General features: G+C 44.6%; 1 protein-coding gene across 1 annotated transcript; it reads left to right on the forward strand.

Annotated features, from left to right (window-relative positions):
• The first annotated feature begins 382 nt into the window (after positions 1-382).
• Positions 383-1388, forward strand: sid1 (secreted immunoglobulin domain 1). The gene is made up of 2 exons (XM_065009440.1): positions 383-627; positions 937-1388. The coding sequence occupies exons 1-2, from the start codon at positions 579-581 to the stop codon at positions 1284-1286; spliced, it is 399 nt and encodes a 132-aa protein (XP_064865512.1). The 5' UTR covers positions 383-578; the 3' UTR covers positions 1287-1388.
• The last annotated feature ends 15403 nt before the right edge of the window (positions 1389-16791 follow it).

Raw genomic sequence — 16791 nt, forward strand, 5'->3', positions numbered from 1 at the left:
TCTCCTCCTTCAAGGCTTTCTCACCTTTGAACTTATATGGTTATTGGCATCTGAACTTTCATAGTATTACTACACCGACCAGCAACACAGTTCGTCTTTCAATCACCCACGTGGGTATAACCAATGAGGAGATGGCACGTGGGTACCTGCTTCTATAAACCAATGAGGAGATGGGAGAAGCAGGACTTGCAGCGCGATCTGTGTCAGAAATAGGAATGACTTCTATTTTAGCCCTTGGCAACGCATACGCTCGTTGACGTGCGCGAGCAGTGTGGGTGCAATAATTTAATAACATAGATTCCTAAATTAATTTTGCAACGCTCGCACACGCGATGCAATGTGGAGTGGTCAGCCTGTTAAAAGGTAATGCTGCCTTTACAGACTGTGACACATCTGAGGTTGAAATGACCTGATGAGTTTGTGCACAACGTGTTGGAAGGCAGTTCCTCTGTGAGACTCGGTTGGACCAACAAACACAGCCTACTTCTCTCCAGAGAAACCTCAAGCAGAGTCTACGAGGGAGTCGGATCGAAAGCTTCCTTTTCATCATCTCACAGAATAGAGTACTGCATCCGGCAATGAAAGTGACATTGAGAATCATGTTGTGCTTGTCAATCATACTGAATGGTAAGTACATTTTCCAATAACAATGGTTAAAGATATTAAACATTTTGATATAACCTCATTGAGTGTTTTGTTGGTTGTGTTCCTCAATGCATTTAAATGCTTTACTGTCAGTTACAATTGTACTGGTACAATCCTTCAGTAACCGTGACACTTTGTTGCGGTGACAGTTCAGTAGGCATATCAAGACATTATGAAATGGAATGCATTTTCGAATTAGAATTGACTTGAGGAACTAGTTATTAGGGGTTGTGTCTGGATGGGGCCTCTCTCTGTAGACCTATATGATTTGTCACCTGTGACTTTCTACAGGTGTACGTTTGGGAGAGTCCCTGGGTGTATCACTGAAGAGCTTATCAGTGAAAGTGGGCGAGGATGCCACACTGGACTGCACTCTGTCCACTAACTGTAGCATGGCCACTGTGAGCTGGTACAAGCAGAGTCAAGGAGAGAGGCCCGAACTGGTACTCAGCTACCACCTGACCAACACCTCCCATGTGCTCTACGGCCATGGCTTCCATCCCAACAAGATCACTGTCCAGACCAATGATAGCAGGCCACTTCACCAGCATCAGTTACTGATCCATGGATCTAAAGAGAATGACATGGCTGTTTATTTCTGTGGACTAACAGAAGGATTTGAAAGAACAACTGATTTGTAGAGACGAATGTGAGGTGTACTATGTAATCACACTGTACTGTATCTACAGGCTACTCTGTATTGGTCTTCCAAAGCAACTCCTAATAAACTCAAGTTGATGTTGTTTTGTTGTTGTCATGTACTAAGAGTGCTGTATCGCCTGAGTGTCTTTTTTGGGGGGTTTCATGGAATATTTATATTGGGTTAACTAACATTTATAATGTAGGCAGAAAAGGGAGAAGGGCAGAAACATATCATGTAAAGTTAATTGTGGTTTACCACAGATAATTGACACTGTCAGAATCACCCCATTCTCCAGTGTGGGCAGAACTGGAGAAGTCATACATCTGTTTCAGACACAACCACTTGTGCTAACTGTTCTTTCCTGTTTTTCTATCCTCCTACAAACTGAATAACTGATCTACTTGTTTTGAGCCTGATATAGAAGGGGGCAACATGTGCCTTGGGAAAACACTCATGTTCCACCCAGATAGTTTTTCACAACATTTCCTCTCTGCACCAGTGTCCTTCCTCTATAATATCTTAGTTCTGAGAGTCTAGCTATTAACGTTACCTTTCGAGAAGATGGAAATAGGAATCTATCATTTATTGACATTCTCCTAATTAGTGATGAACTGACGGTTCTTAGAAGGACTGGGCTAAATGCTCAAATGTTGTATAAAAGATATGAGGTGAAGAACTGCTTTTTGTTGAATGTCTAGCAACCGAAAGATTGTGTGTTCGAATCTCATCACAGACGACTTTAGCATTATAGCAACTTTGCAACTACTAACTACTTTTTAGCTACTTTGCAACTACTTAGCATATTAGCTAAACCTAACCCCAACTCTAACCTTAACCCTTTTACCTAACCTTTCCCCTAATCCCAACCTTAACCCTTTTAGCTAACCCTTCCCCTAAGCGTAAACCTAACCCTAATCCTAACCTTAACCTTTTTAGATAACCCTTCCCCTAACCTTAAACCCTTTAACCTAACTCCTAACCTTAAGCCCCAGCTAAATGCATCATATGGGGAATGATTTCTGTTTTTTGAAAGTTACATATCTTGAAAGTCCATGTTTTGCTTGTCAATAATCAAATTATGTCAACGATTGACGAATGACACATGCCAAAATATTGTTTTTGGGTGGAGTTTTCCTGTAATAAGTGCTGGCTTCAACATATTACAGAAAGAGATGAATTAACTGTATAGGAAGCTCTGGGGACAGGTCGTCTGCATACCGGACAGATGCAAACAGATTATCTTTAGCGGACAACAGTTAAACAACAAAAAATCTGCGATTTCGTTCATACCTGTTAACCGGCATCTTAGTTGTGCGATTGCAATATCAACAGCCCTTTATCTCTGATATATCTTGGCATGCATCATTCACGACTACGTTTAAGTTGTGTGCTGCTCAATGGATATATAATGCACAATGTCTTAGGAAAGACTGTCTGGGTTGGCAATAGTCAGTATAGAAAACAGTCGGGCCCACAACTTGGGCCCACAACTTGGACCTACAGGCCATAGTGAAAACATTTGCACACAGAAAAGGAGGACTTCAGGACACTAGAGGAGTCTCTCAAGTTGGATTGGATTTGATTTGATTTAATTGACCTTGAATATTGCCATTTGTGTAGGCTATTATCCAGAGTTCAGCAATAAATGGTTGTCCTCAAGCTGACTATTTTTTCCCCTCATTGTTAGGCTATTTGATTATTTTCGGAAGTTTATAAAACCTCCCGAGTGGCGCAGCGGTCTAAGGCATGGCATCGCAGTGCTTGAGGTGTCACTACAGGCCTGGGTTCGATCCCAGACTGTGTCACATCCGGGCGTGACCGGGAGTCCCATAGGGCGGTGCACAATTGGCCAAGCGTTGTCCGTGTTAGGGGAGGGTTTGGCCGGGGGGGGGGGGGCTTTACTTGGCCTATCACGCTCTAGTGACTCCTTGTGGCGGGCCGGGTGCCTGCAGGCTCACTTCGGTTGTCAGTTGAACGGTGTGGCTTCCGGGCTATGCAGGTGGGTGTTAAAGAAGCGCGGTTTGGCAGGTCATGTTCCAGAGGATGCATGACTCGACCTTCGCCTCTACCAAGATCGTTGGGGAGTTGCAGCGATAAGACAGGATCCTAATTGGATATTATGAAGTTGTGGAGAAAAAGGGGAGAGAGAGAAAAACAAAGTTTATAATAGCAGCTAATAGCAGTATGTAGTTATAAATAGTACACTGCATATAAAACAATCCCTATTAAGCTAGTGTTTTGAGGGTGGACTGGCTATATTATTTGCCATTAATAGACTGGTTTTACGCATAACTTTCTATCCATGTTGGGAGAGAGCGAGAGGACGGCTCATGTCATGCAGGTTCAGGTAGGCTATACAGGACAGCTGTATATTCAAAACATTTATATTGGTCGCTGATTAGTATGCTGTTGCATCGAACATTTATTTTACAATGTGCAATTGTAGTAGGCTAATTACATTAATGCCAGCAGTCTAGAAATGGCAGCATTGCCACAGCGTGTATAGCATCGTCAAACGTTAGGCTTAACATGATAAAATGATGACCAAATAGGCCTATCAATAACCGCTTATCCATTAGCTAAAGCAAAATTAAGCCCTGGCACCACAGAAAGCCTATCATCGAGGCATGCAGGCATGCAGGTAGGCATGCAGGTACATAGATATTTCACAATTTCAGCACCATGGGCATTGGTAGTCTATTCTTGTAAAAAAAAAAATTGGGGGGGGATTTGTAACATATCATATGTTTTGCAAGTTCGTAACATATTGTACTAATTGCAATTGGTAACATTTTGAACAAATTACAATTTGTAAAATATCATACAAATTCTAATTCATAACATATGACACGAAATAGATGATGGATTTAATACATTCCAATACGAAACGTAACATGTCATACTAAGTGGAGTGTCTCGGTTTTACATAAGGAATCATACGAAATGCTCTGAGACCACGTTGGTGTGAGAGGAGAGAGCTGCATGATACTGGAGGACAAGACACCAAGCCCCTCAAGGGACTCAGGCAGTTGGCTTTTCTCCTCTCCAGAGCACCAACTGAAACAAACCACTCAGCCAGAATGAACAGAGCAGGACTATGTTTCACTTTACTACTACTGGGGTAACTTTCAGCTCAACTTTCAATGCAGATTGCACTTCATTCTATCAGCATTCTTGCAGTGTTCTGATGATAATGATAGTCGTGTTTTTCCTCAGGTGTGTACATGGGGAGAAGCCCTCTCAAAAGGACGTGGTGTTTAGTAGGGGAATCCAGCTCTTTGTAGAAGGTAAGCTGGAATTGTAATCACTTTTGCTGCAATGTGTATTTGAAGGCTAATTGTTATTGACACCTTCTCACACAAAGGAGCTCACGATTGTCTGTACTCCAATAACATTTGCTCAAGCGAGTTCTAAGATTTCTCCAAGTGTTTGGATCGGGAAACACCTTTTCATCCCAAAGTCTTCATGCACGTTGACTTTCTATCTCCTGTCAGGTTTGAACCCTTCTGATCCATCTGTACTCCTTCTCTCCTCGTTCGGGAGTGACCCTGGTTCTTCACACACACCTATGCTGGTGTGTGTCCTCAGTGGTTTACACACACGCCTGGTGGACATCATTTGGTGGATCAACAACACCGTGGTTACCCCAGAGAACAATGTTGTCTGGAGTTCCAGGGGAAGCAATGGCACGTACACGGCTACTGGACTATGGACTGTGTCTGGAAAGGACTGGAAGCCACAGAATTACTACCAGTGTGGAACCAGACATGAAGGAAAGCTTTATATAAATGTAACACAGTCCTCACTTTGCAGGGATTTTACTTAATTACAAATGTTTGTTGATTTATCAAAAATGATCTGTACTTGACAGCCTCCTTTGCATTTAATGTACAGTCTTTAAACGTATTAAAATATGAATGCAATTATGTTTTTTTGAGTATTTTAGTGAAAGGTTATTTCCCTGGCTGCTATTACTATATGTTGACACAAGAGGGCGCTCCCAGACTACAGGTGGAGGAGATGTGGTCGTGTTGAGTGACGGTAAAGTTCTTATGCAGGGCATCTCTTTTACACACTCACTGATTTCAACTGACACAATGTTTCTCTTTCAAGCTGTTATATAAATGGTTTTAAAAAACATGCACTTCTTAATCAAGCACATGCTGATTTGTTCAAATGCTCTTTAATTGATATTCCAATTATTGTTTCCTCCTCTCAATAATAACAAATATATAATTTATAAGGTTGTGATATCATCATCTATAAAATACAGAAAGTAAGAAATATATATAATTTATAAGGTTGTGATATCATCATCTATAAAATACAAGAAGTCTGACATCCACTTCTTTATTTTGCCCCTTGTCCTGCTTGTCTGATTCCTATGAATAATTAACCATAACACCCCAATTGCCAGTATCAGCCAATGACCTTGCTGTTGGAGCTCAGCTTACTGCTTGCTGTATTAGGAAAGTCAGCAGATTTGGGCTACTTGTTGAAAAACCCTGGAGATATGAGGATGTGCTGAGTGGGAGATAGGATGGGGAAACGTGCACGTCGTGTGTGTTGTCTCTCCGTGGCCTGTGTCCAATTTGTAGGGCGACAAAGACAACCTCACCGTACTGTATGTTCCCGAACAGGAAGGGGCAGTGGATGGGCTGGATCGGTCAGTTTACTTTAGGGGAACGTTTTTTGGCAGTAACCCTCGTCCAATTTATCTGACTGTCAAGTGCAGCCCGCTGGTTTCACAATGACTCTAACGTGCCCAGGGATTTGGGTGCGTCTTCTGACACTAAAATCAGTAGATTCTAATGGCAAATCGATGACACGCATCCCAAGATATAGCGTAACGAACTACTGGTGAAGCATGTTAATGCCCCTATGCACTGATCTGTGGTCAGCTTCGCCTTTTACCTCCGAAAGGCCATGGTCAGGATAGGAGTGGGGTTATCCGATCCTAGATCTGCACGTCTGCTACAGGCACCAGGGAACAAACAGTTGCGCGCCACATCAGTGTCACTGCAGCTGGGTTGTTCTAGGGAAGAGGTCAGTAAGCACATATAGTTCTTCTGGTTTGTCTGACTCAGCAAGAAGTACCTTTTCTGCTCAGCCCTCCCTGATTGGCTGTGGTGATGAGAGCTATGCACTGCATAGCTATGGGAGTTGTAGACGGAGAGTGAAAGGGAGGGAGGGGGTTATAGACAGCTAAACAGGGAGCTATGTCGACTATTTAGCCGTGTGACACTGCAGTCTTTTACGACTGTCTTCTCACCCTACTCACACACACACATGCTGAGAAGTCACACACACACAAACACGCGCACGCTCACTCCGTATCCCAAGGCTTGCCAGCCCTATTGGAGGCAGTGACGTTTTCACTACGGAGGGAGAAGGTTTGCCGGTGGCCTCGATAACCTAAAGTGCTGAGAGGATGGAAAGGAGACGGCGGGATCTGTATGATGCCAGTCGGTGGTCGGATCAGGGAGAAAATAGAAACAAAGGCCTCGTCTTTCTGGCTTCATTAAAGGGCTGATTTAAACTGTAAAAGAGACGAAGTTCGATGTTTTCGCCAAGATGTGGGCCTTTGTCTGCAGTTCATTACATCAATCTGCTGAGGTGTCCAGCAAAACAAACAAACAACGTTTTTCATTTTTACTAAGGAAAGTTACAGACCAAAGTAGCTATGCTAAATAGCCCCCCAACCCCCTGGCGACCTTCGAATCCCCACTGAAGATAAGGATGTATTCCCTTTCATAGGTTTAGATTATGCAGACGTGTGTACCCGAATATTGAGTAGAATGAATGAGCAGTGAGACATGCTGCAGCTAAGTGTGTCGACATGCGACAGCTGACGTCAAGTGTGGTTATTATTAGTGGCCCTCAATAACAACAGTTGTTGGACTCCGCTGGCCTGGCTGCCAGCAGGCCTGCTCTACCGTTTGGGTTCTTGGCGTTCGACAGCTGAACCCTGTCTGCGTGCCTGTGAAGCTGCAGCCATGTTGTTCAGCTGCAGAAGTAGTCCTCCCAGAGTAGAGGAATGTAGTAAACAAGATACCAGTCCTGTTTTAAGCCTGAAAGTCAGTATGATTGGAACCGGTTTTGTATTAAGTGTGTTAGCAAATGAGAGAGGGGAGTGTTAGTTAGCTCTGCATAAACCCCATTTTGAAGCTAGTTTATGCTCTATAACCTCTTGGCCTCGATCCAACAAATCCTACTTATGAAAGCGCCTGAGCAGGGATAAACTCCTTTGACCAGCTCAGAGGAACTGGGGTGCACTATTTTAGTCTTGACCAAAGATTTGCAAGGGCAGTGAGTTGATGTAGTACAATGCAACACCTACAACATCACCCACTCCCTGCCCCCACTACCACCCACCTCCTACCCCCACTACCACCCACCTCCTACCCCCACTACCACCCACCCCTACCCCCACTACCAGCCACACCCCTACCCCCACTACCACCTACCCCCACTACCACCCACACCCTACCCCACTACCACCCACACCCTACCCCACTACTACCCACCCCCCACTACCACCCACCTCCTACCCCCACTCCCTACCCTCACTACCACCCACCACCCACCTCCTACCCCCACTACCACCCACTCCCTACCCTCACTACCACCCACCTCCTACCCCCACTATTTGAGAGTGGTTATTTCATCCAGCCCCGTTCCTCATCTTTTTACCACAACAGTGGGGGGGGGGGGGGGGGTGCTTTGTTATTGTTTCAACTGTCGATTGCCCCCTTTAAAGGATTATGGATCAATACACTAGTAAACATGAGTATAACATGATCCATTTCACAGAAAGTAGGAACAGGTGTCATCAATATACTGCAATCTGAAAACGGAATCTAGATAGGTTTGCCAAAATATCAATAACCCCAAAATTCACAAAATCCTGAAAGTAAATGTGATTTAAACAGGATCATTGTGAAATGATTCTAAGCCATTTTAGGGGGTATAAACGTGTTTATGACGTGTTTACGAAGTATTATAATGCATTATAATTGTATATAGTCTGAGTGGAAGATTGATGGTTTCAGTTCAGCCCTAGGGTACATCCGACATAACTAAAGTGTCAGATGATAACCACATGGGAAGTGTAAACATTTGCACAGTTGGCAATTCTTTATTGGAAGCCAATTGTGGTGTCCCGTGCATCATACAAGTCATCGGAGGTACTGTGGAATTTGTCCAATCACTAGAAGGCCCTACATATAAGTCCAGCAAACACCTTTTTGAAATCTACATCCTGAGAATCGTGTACACCAAACGATGCATGAAACATGGAGAGGGGGCGATATGCACTTTTGCATTCTAGGAGAGTTCTACTCTAGGAGAGCAAATTCTTTTCATTGGTCATCTCATGTTCATTTCACAGCTGGACAAAGTCATTTCTTTGTTTTCGACATTACAGTATGAAACTAAATGAACTGAAATGGTTATACTCTAATCTAGACACAACCAGACTTACTAATGTTTTGTTTAATAAGAAATACTAGTCAAACTGGCTATAATTGCTCTAAAGTAGTTTCATAATTGTACTTTTAAAAATATGAGGCGTCGGTCTGAACAGCCCTTAATTAATCCCTCCCAGACAAGGGAGGATGTGCAGTTTTCATTGTAGACAATGTTGACAACATATCTCTCTCTCTCTCTCTGTCCCCCTCCCTCCCTCCCTCTCCCTCCCCTCTCTCTCTCTCTCTCTCTCTCTCTCTCTCTCTCTCTCTCTCTCTCAGTCCCCCTCTCTGTCGCTCTCTCTCTCTCTTTTCATTTGAGTCTCCTTTGCATCTCTCCACTTCTCTCTCTTTCTCTGTCAGTATCTCCCTCCCTCCCTCCACCCCTCTTTCTCAAGACAAAAAGGTGACTAATGCTGGCGGCAGGCCAGATCTGTATTTACATGTCTGTGAAGGGAAGGGGGGAAACAGGAACCGGTCTGAACCAGCGCGCGCCGACTCTAAGGCCTATTCCAGTTCCCTCCCGCTCCTCCCTCTCTCCCTCTCACTCTCCTTATCTCCCCCCTCTCTCTTTTCTCTCTGACTCAAGAGAGGACTGGCTGAACTTTTCCTCAAGCACCCAGTCACATTCTGTCTTCTGGAACAGCACCCGGGTACACATTCCTGGAAAGTGAAAGAGGATCTATCTCCCAACCGCAGTACAACAATGTTGATGGAGTGATGCGTGGGGATCGGGGCGCAGCAGGATAGGTGTTTACGCCTTGAAGTTACATGAAGTAGTCAGGAGGTGTCATGGATATGTCCTACCTGTAAATTTTTATCAGGCGTGCGCGCATACTTGATGACATGAGTACATATCTGCGCATACCTAATCTGAGAAGAGCAATATGTACCGGGTAGTGGGTACACCGTATGTGGATCATGGTTATGGTGGGGAGGAGATGAGGTGGTTTGAAGTAGCCCCTCTTGCTTGCCCATGATGTGGCTTCATTTGGTTTGGGAGTCATCAGGTGGCTATTTACGGCCAATTTACGCTCAAGATCTGAATCAGGGCAACATGATCATCAGCATGGAGATCAAGTTTGTCCAGTCCAGGAAATGAATTTCTCATCCTGACCATAGACGCAGGTGTCGAGAGACTACGTCTTTGGCAAGCAAGGATATGACACAACTGTTTCTTGCTGTTATATTTTGAGGGCAATAATTAGTAAATAAAAATGGAATAAAAATTACAATTAAATTATATTTATTTCAGAACAAAGTCATCAATAAAAAAGGCATTTGGCATAACATCAGAATAAATGAGACATAAATCAAATTTTTACAGCCCAGTACCGACTAACACATGATGACAGCTGACGTTATGAAATCCATAGATTGAGTGGCGGGAATCAGACGATGTATCTGAAAGTCAGGGACAGGATCAGGCTGGTGCAAGTTGCTTCCCACTACAGACAGTTATGCTACAGACACCCACCTCAGACAGTCACAGCAGTTCCGGGCCGATCCTTTAGGGAATGAGCCATGAGTCGGACAACATTTTTCAGTTTTAAAGCAAATTCCCTGCAATTCTATACATTTTGCCATGACTTATGCCATGTTCATACAATATATGGGTGAGAGTGAAAAACAAAATGAATGGGGGCCCCCTGGAGGTCAGGGCCCCTGGAGGTCAGGGCCCCTGGACACGTGCTCTGCGTGCCTGGTCGCAAATTTAGCCAGGATTACTACAAGGTTTAGATAGCTTGCTAGACTAATTCACCTAGCAATTCAATAAAGGTTAGCTGACATAGGCTTATTGAACAAGAGGAAAACTGCTAATGCCAACCACATTTGAACTCCTGTATTCTACTCTTCTAATTCTCAAGCGGATGCTTATGGATCATATGCTTACCCTGTGCTTATGCTTGCCCTGAGTCACAGGATGGAACAGGCCACAGAACAAGTCAACACACTGAGAGTCAGACGAGTGTCACTATTTGTGGACCCTGGGGAGGACAGTGTCCAAACAGGACTCGCCAACTCAGTCCGCTGTCATCACCGGAGACGGACTATCAAGTGGCGATAGAGATCTAATTCGTTTTTCCGGGCCATTATCAGACGTCCAGTTTGATTTCCGTTCCATGATGTTCATTCATCGATTCTTGAATTCACAAGAGTTGATATGTGATTTATCTCTGGACTCGTTGACGCGGCAACCAAACACCGAGGGGTTAACAATAAATATCATGAAAGAAGTCATGTTCGTTGTCTCTGTAACGTTTCCCAGTGACTTATTAAGACGCACAAATGACAACATTTTCAATCCCACTAGGATCTCCGTCAGGTCATTTCAACAATAAGGTGCCAGTATGTAAATCGGAGTACACACGCTTGTGTCAACATATGCATGTACACTGAACAAAAATATAAACGCAACGCGCAACAATTTCAGCCATTTGACTGAGTTACAGGTCGTATAAGGAAGTCAGTCAATTTAAAATAAATTCATTAGACGCTAATCTATGGATTTCACATGACTGGGCAGGGGCACAACCATGGGTGGGTCAGGGAGAGCATAGGCCCACCCACTTGGAAGACAGGACCACCCACTAGGGAGGCAGGCCCAGCCAATCACAATGAGTTTTTCCCCACAAAAGGGGTTAATTACAGACAGAAATACTCCTTCGTTTCATCAGCTGTCCGGGTCTCAGACGATCCCACAGGTGAGGAAGCCGCATGCATGTATATAGATTTATTCCATGGAATTCACATACACACTTCTTGGTAGAGAATGCAAAGCTTTTTTACATGGTAATGTTGGCCCAGAGATGGCATGGGGTACTCATAGCGGCAAACTGTTTTTGAGGCGAACTAGAGGGGGGTAGAACACGTTGTAGACGACTTCTGTTTCTGGTTTATATGGCTCAAGAATACAGGGGAAAGTTGTTGGATTCAGTCAGGCCACTGGAGGAGGCTGTGTTAAGGGACAGGTCATGACCTTTGGCCTCACCTCATAACTCAGCCAAGAGCTTCACTGCACTGAGGAGGATTCCAGTCCAGAGACTCCATTCATGCCGATTCAGAGGTTTTATAACCCGTGACCAAAGAGCCATGCTACCAGGCAGACCAGTGTAAATGGCCCTTCCAGACCAGTGTAAATGCCCCACCAGACCAGTTTAAATGCCCCACCAGACCAGTGTAAATGGTCTATATTTAATTTTACCTTTATTTAACTAGGCAAGTCAGTTAAGAACAAATTCTTATTTTCAATGACGGCCTAGGAACAGTGGGTTAACTGCCTGTTCAAGGGCAGAACGACAGATTTATACCTTGTCAGCTCGAGGGATTGAACTTGCAACCTTCCGGTTACCAACGCTCTAACCACTAGGCTACCCTGCCGAGTATATCTACTCCAGAAATTCAGTACCACCTTAAGAAGCAGCCAGAGAAAAAAGTCTTTAGTTTTTCCATTGCATAACTGAAGCAGGATTTTATTTACCCTCCCAACACACACACACCCCACCCACCCTCCCAACACACACACACACACACACACACACACACACACACACACACACACACACACACACACACCATCCAAAAAAGGGAACAACTCTAAGACAGTACATTCCCCTCACCCTCCCCTCTCAGATGTAATGGGTGTAGCTAGATATGGCCTGATCTGACTTGGTGTTCAGAAAGTAAATGATGGCTACTTGTTTTCTATTTTGGCACAATAACCAATGTTCACGTTTGGTTTGAGACAGAAGATATATATATATATATATATATATTTGACATTTAATCTTTATTTAACTAGGCAAGTCAGTTAAGAACAAATTCTTATTTACAATGACGGTCTACCCCAGCCAAACCCGGTTTACTCAGCAAACTGGATGCAGTCTATCACAGTGCCATCCGTTTTGTCACCAAAGCCCCATATACCACCCACCACTGCGACCTGTATGCTCTCGTTGGCTGGCCCTCGCTACATATTTGTCGCCAGACTCACTGGCTCCAGGTCATCTATAAGTCTTTGCTAGGTAAAGCTCCTCCTTATCTCAGCCCACTGGTCACCATTACAACACCCACCCGTAGCACGCGCTCCAGCAGGTATATCTCACTGGTCATCCCCAGAGCCAACACCTCCTTTGGCTGCCTTTCCTTCCAGTTCTCTGCTGCCAATGACTGGAACGAATTGCAAACATCGCTGAAGTTGGAGACTTATATCTCCCTCACTAACTTTAAGCATCAGCTATCTGAGCAGCTTACCGATCGCTGCAGCTGTACATAGCCCATCTGTAAATAGCCCATACAACTCTACCTACCTCATCCCCATATTGTTTTTATTTACTTTTTTGCTCTTTTGCACACCAGTATTTCTACTTGCACATCATCTTCTGCACATCTATCACTCCAGTGTTAATTTGCTCAATTTTAATTACTTCGCCACTATTGGCCTATTTATTGCCTTACCTCCTTACTCCATTTGCACACGCTGTATATAGATTTTTCTATTGTGTTATTGACTATACTTTTGTGTATCCTATGTGTAACTCTGTGTTGTTGTTTTTTGTCGCACTGCTTTGCTTTATCTTGGTCAGGTCGCAGTTGTAACTGAGAATTTGTTCTCAACTGGCCTACCCGGTGAAATAAAAAATAAAAAATAGGGACATTCCCAAATGTAGCATAGCTTCCCGAAACAAACTGTCATGATCTCGTAAGCTTGACTTATCATACATATAATAGCATTGAACAAGATCGTCCATTTTGATACTTTTTGGGGAATTATTTTATGTTGTTTCTTCTGAACCGGTTTGAAGTTGATAAACTGAAATTGAAACAAAACTGCGTGTAGTCTTCCTCTACCTCAAAAGTCCTTCGTAGCAAACCAAAAACAACAAAAAACAGTTGAGCATCCCTCCTCGCTGCTCCTTACACTGTTCAGTCCAAGCAAAACACACTAACTTCCAACAGGATTCCCCAAACGACACTCAATATTGTTCCAGCAGGCGCTATTTGAGTTGAACAGCTGTGTGAGTGATCCCCCACCCCCCTCCTCTGGGGACCCTTCTCTCACAAGCCCCCCATTCACAGACCTCAAGACAATCCCGTGGGGGGGGGGTTGACTGTCCGCCAAACCATCCAAAGTTCCTCTACACTGTGTAACCCAGGCACAGCGGTAGAAATGGCTCCTGTTCAGTGCCATGTGTCTGGCCGGTGTGTCTCCAGAGTATACAGAGCACTGGTTCTATTGTATATGCTGCCTCTGGCATTGGGTAGAGATGGTAGAGATGTGTTTTCCCGAAAACTATGTGTGTAGAGAGTTGTCGCATACTCTGGGATTTGACACAGCTCAGACGGTATCTTCCAAATGGGATATAACTTAATTGATTTGGACACCGTATCTGATCTAAAAAGCCTCTTGGGGCAATTTAAATCAGAAACGCCCCTCCATCTCATTGTTGAACATTGGAGGGGGGGGCTCAAAACGAATATAGGACTATGTCAAGTGTCATGCGAACAATGGTTTGCATGCAACATTTAATTTAGTTGTACTGTGTAACATTGTGGTTGTCCTATTCTTATGTCTCCTAGAACATCTTGTTGTTTTGCAAAAGCAGAAAAACTGGCTTTGGGGGATCTCAAATACGGAATGAGGAACTACGACTAAAGCACTGTGTGTTTGGATACGGACAGATATGCAAACTGAGTCAGTCCCCGGATCTGATGCAGTTGTGGCAGATCCCTGTGTTGTTGTGGAGGCTTCTGTCACCCATGATGGAACATCTCATCCAGGACAACACTCCTTGGTATCAGACGGATGCAGCAACTGCCACACTGGACTGTCCTGAGGCTGCAGGGGAAACTGCTGCTCTAGACTGTGCTGACCACTCCCATTCCATGTACCAGAATACTGCCGTTGCGGAGGACATTCTCACCTTTACTGTTAAGGCTGCAAGTTCTACAAACAAAATCTAATCTAGCACTCTGGTACCCTGCAAACCATGCTCCATTTTGTGATCTTCATGAGTAAAATTTAATGGATTGGATTTGTACATTGCTAGACATAACCGGGTTGTCAACCTCATAGCCAGCGAGGTGAGACAGAGAGTCTCACCAACAGCACACATCCATAAACGTTGTTGTGTAAGAGGAAGATGGTTTTGATGTGTTTTCCTGTGGCCCATATATGCCAGATGTTGTTGTTGTGGGAGGAGGGGCTCATTTTGGAAGTGGGCTGCTCATTTGACGAATACATGGAGCAGGCCTTAGCCGACAAGCTTCTTAAATACCAGCCCCTCGCGGCATGATTGAACAGCCTCGGGTCTAGGTGCAAGCTGGTGGCTCTGATATTTGGCAGTCTCGGGCTATGTACACAGAAACTAGGGCAAAGCGGCTGGCTAGGTACTGCTCTGTTTCAGCTGTCGTGGGCAGCCTAGTTGTTTAGAGAAGGAGTGATCTGTACAATTGAGTGTCATGCATACAAGGACCTTTGAAATGTTTGGATCCTTTTTAATGTAAATTTGATTGGTGGATTCAAAAAATATTTCAAATGTGTGTGGGACAGTTTCCTCCCTGGCATGCTGTGACTCATCACCCAGAGGGGTTCCTTACACTATGGACACTGCGTACTATGAAACAGACAGACACACAGACACACACCTGCTGCGTCTGTCAACGCTAGAGCCGGGTCCCTGCATTTTGTCTGACAAAGGGCAGACGAGGCGCTAAGTAACCCCATCGCCACCCCTGCACTAACCTCGCAACGTCGTCGTGGCACAGGGCCAGCGAAAAGCAGTCTAAACCGGAGTGAGCCAGTGCAGTGTGACACCGCACACTCCACCACCACCACCAATGCCCTCCCCTTCTCTCAACAACCCGATGCACACACACGCTTCCCCTTCCTTCTCTCTCCTCCCTCAGCGCCATGTGCTCTGTTTGTGCTTTTGGCTCTCTTACCACACCGATGGGTACGGGCTCACACATTCTTTGTCCACATCTCCCTTTCTCCGCTCTTGATAAGTGTGTTTGTACAGTATGTGTTTATGTCCCAGCTTGGAGAAACATCGATGAAAAACACTTGCTAATGTTGTTTTTCTGTTTCTGCTTTTCAGGCATTGCCTCACTCTGTTTTCCGCTCTAGCAGGTCTCAGTGGTATTGGGGCTCAGACCAACACCTGCTTTCAATCAGTTCCACAGTTGGAGTGGTTGGAAATTGACCTTCGCAATCGTTTCCCAGAACACTAAGGAGTGTACACAGAACACATCAAAACACACACCCAAGCATATACACATATAGTGTTGATCGCACGCACGCACGCACGCACGCACACACACACACACATCTGGGCGTATGCGCATGCACTTGGAAAAACACACAACTTCAAACCAAAAAGCGATGTTAGTTAAAGTTCCCCTAGTTTAGCATAATTTAAATTCCATGCCAAAATCATCACTGTAAATCCAACAATCATGTTGGATTTACGACTTCCCACTTCCAAGTTTTCCACTTCTCATGAGCACATGAATGCCCCAAGGATATAATTAATCGGTCGAGGTTGCGCATTCAATACTTTGTAATTGTAGTAGCCCGTACAGGAGTGTAGGACTGATGCGGGTAGAGATGTGGACTGGGTGCTTGCAGTTGGGGTGGGGCCTCCAAGTACTCCTTGAAAGTCAACTGATTGGCAGCATGTTTTTTCTTGTCACTACTAGGGGGCTGAGAGGCAGATTCTCCCTAGATCGTTGCCACAAAATACCCAGCATACCACATAGTATTTCTAACCACCCACTTGAAGGTCTGCTTCCTGTAAAGGCTGAACTATATCTCATGTTCAATGAGCAAGTGTGCCTCGTTGCTGGGTTGCCACCTCTGTCGTACACGTCGACCCAGAGCATCTCAAACGTGCTCAATAGGTGACATGTCTCGGGAGTATGCCAGGCATGGAAGAACTGGGACATTTTCAGCTTCCAGGAATCGTGTACAGATCCTTGCGACATGGGACCGTGCATTATCATGCTGAAACATGAGTTGATGGCGGATGAATGGCA

The sequence above is a fragment of the Oncorhynchus nerka genome, linkage group LG24, assembly GCF_034236695.1.
Source record: "Oncorhynchus nerka isolate Pitt River linkage group LG24, Oner_Uvic_2.0, whole genome shotgun sequence".
Taxonomy (NCBI): Eukaryota; Metazoa; Chordata; class Actinopteri; order Salmoniformes; family Salmonidae; genus Oncorhynchus; species Oncorhynchus nerka.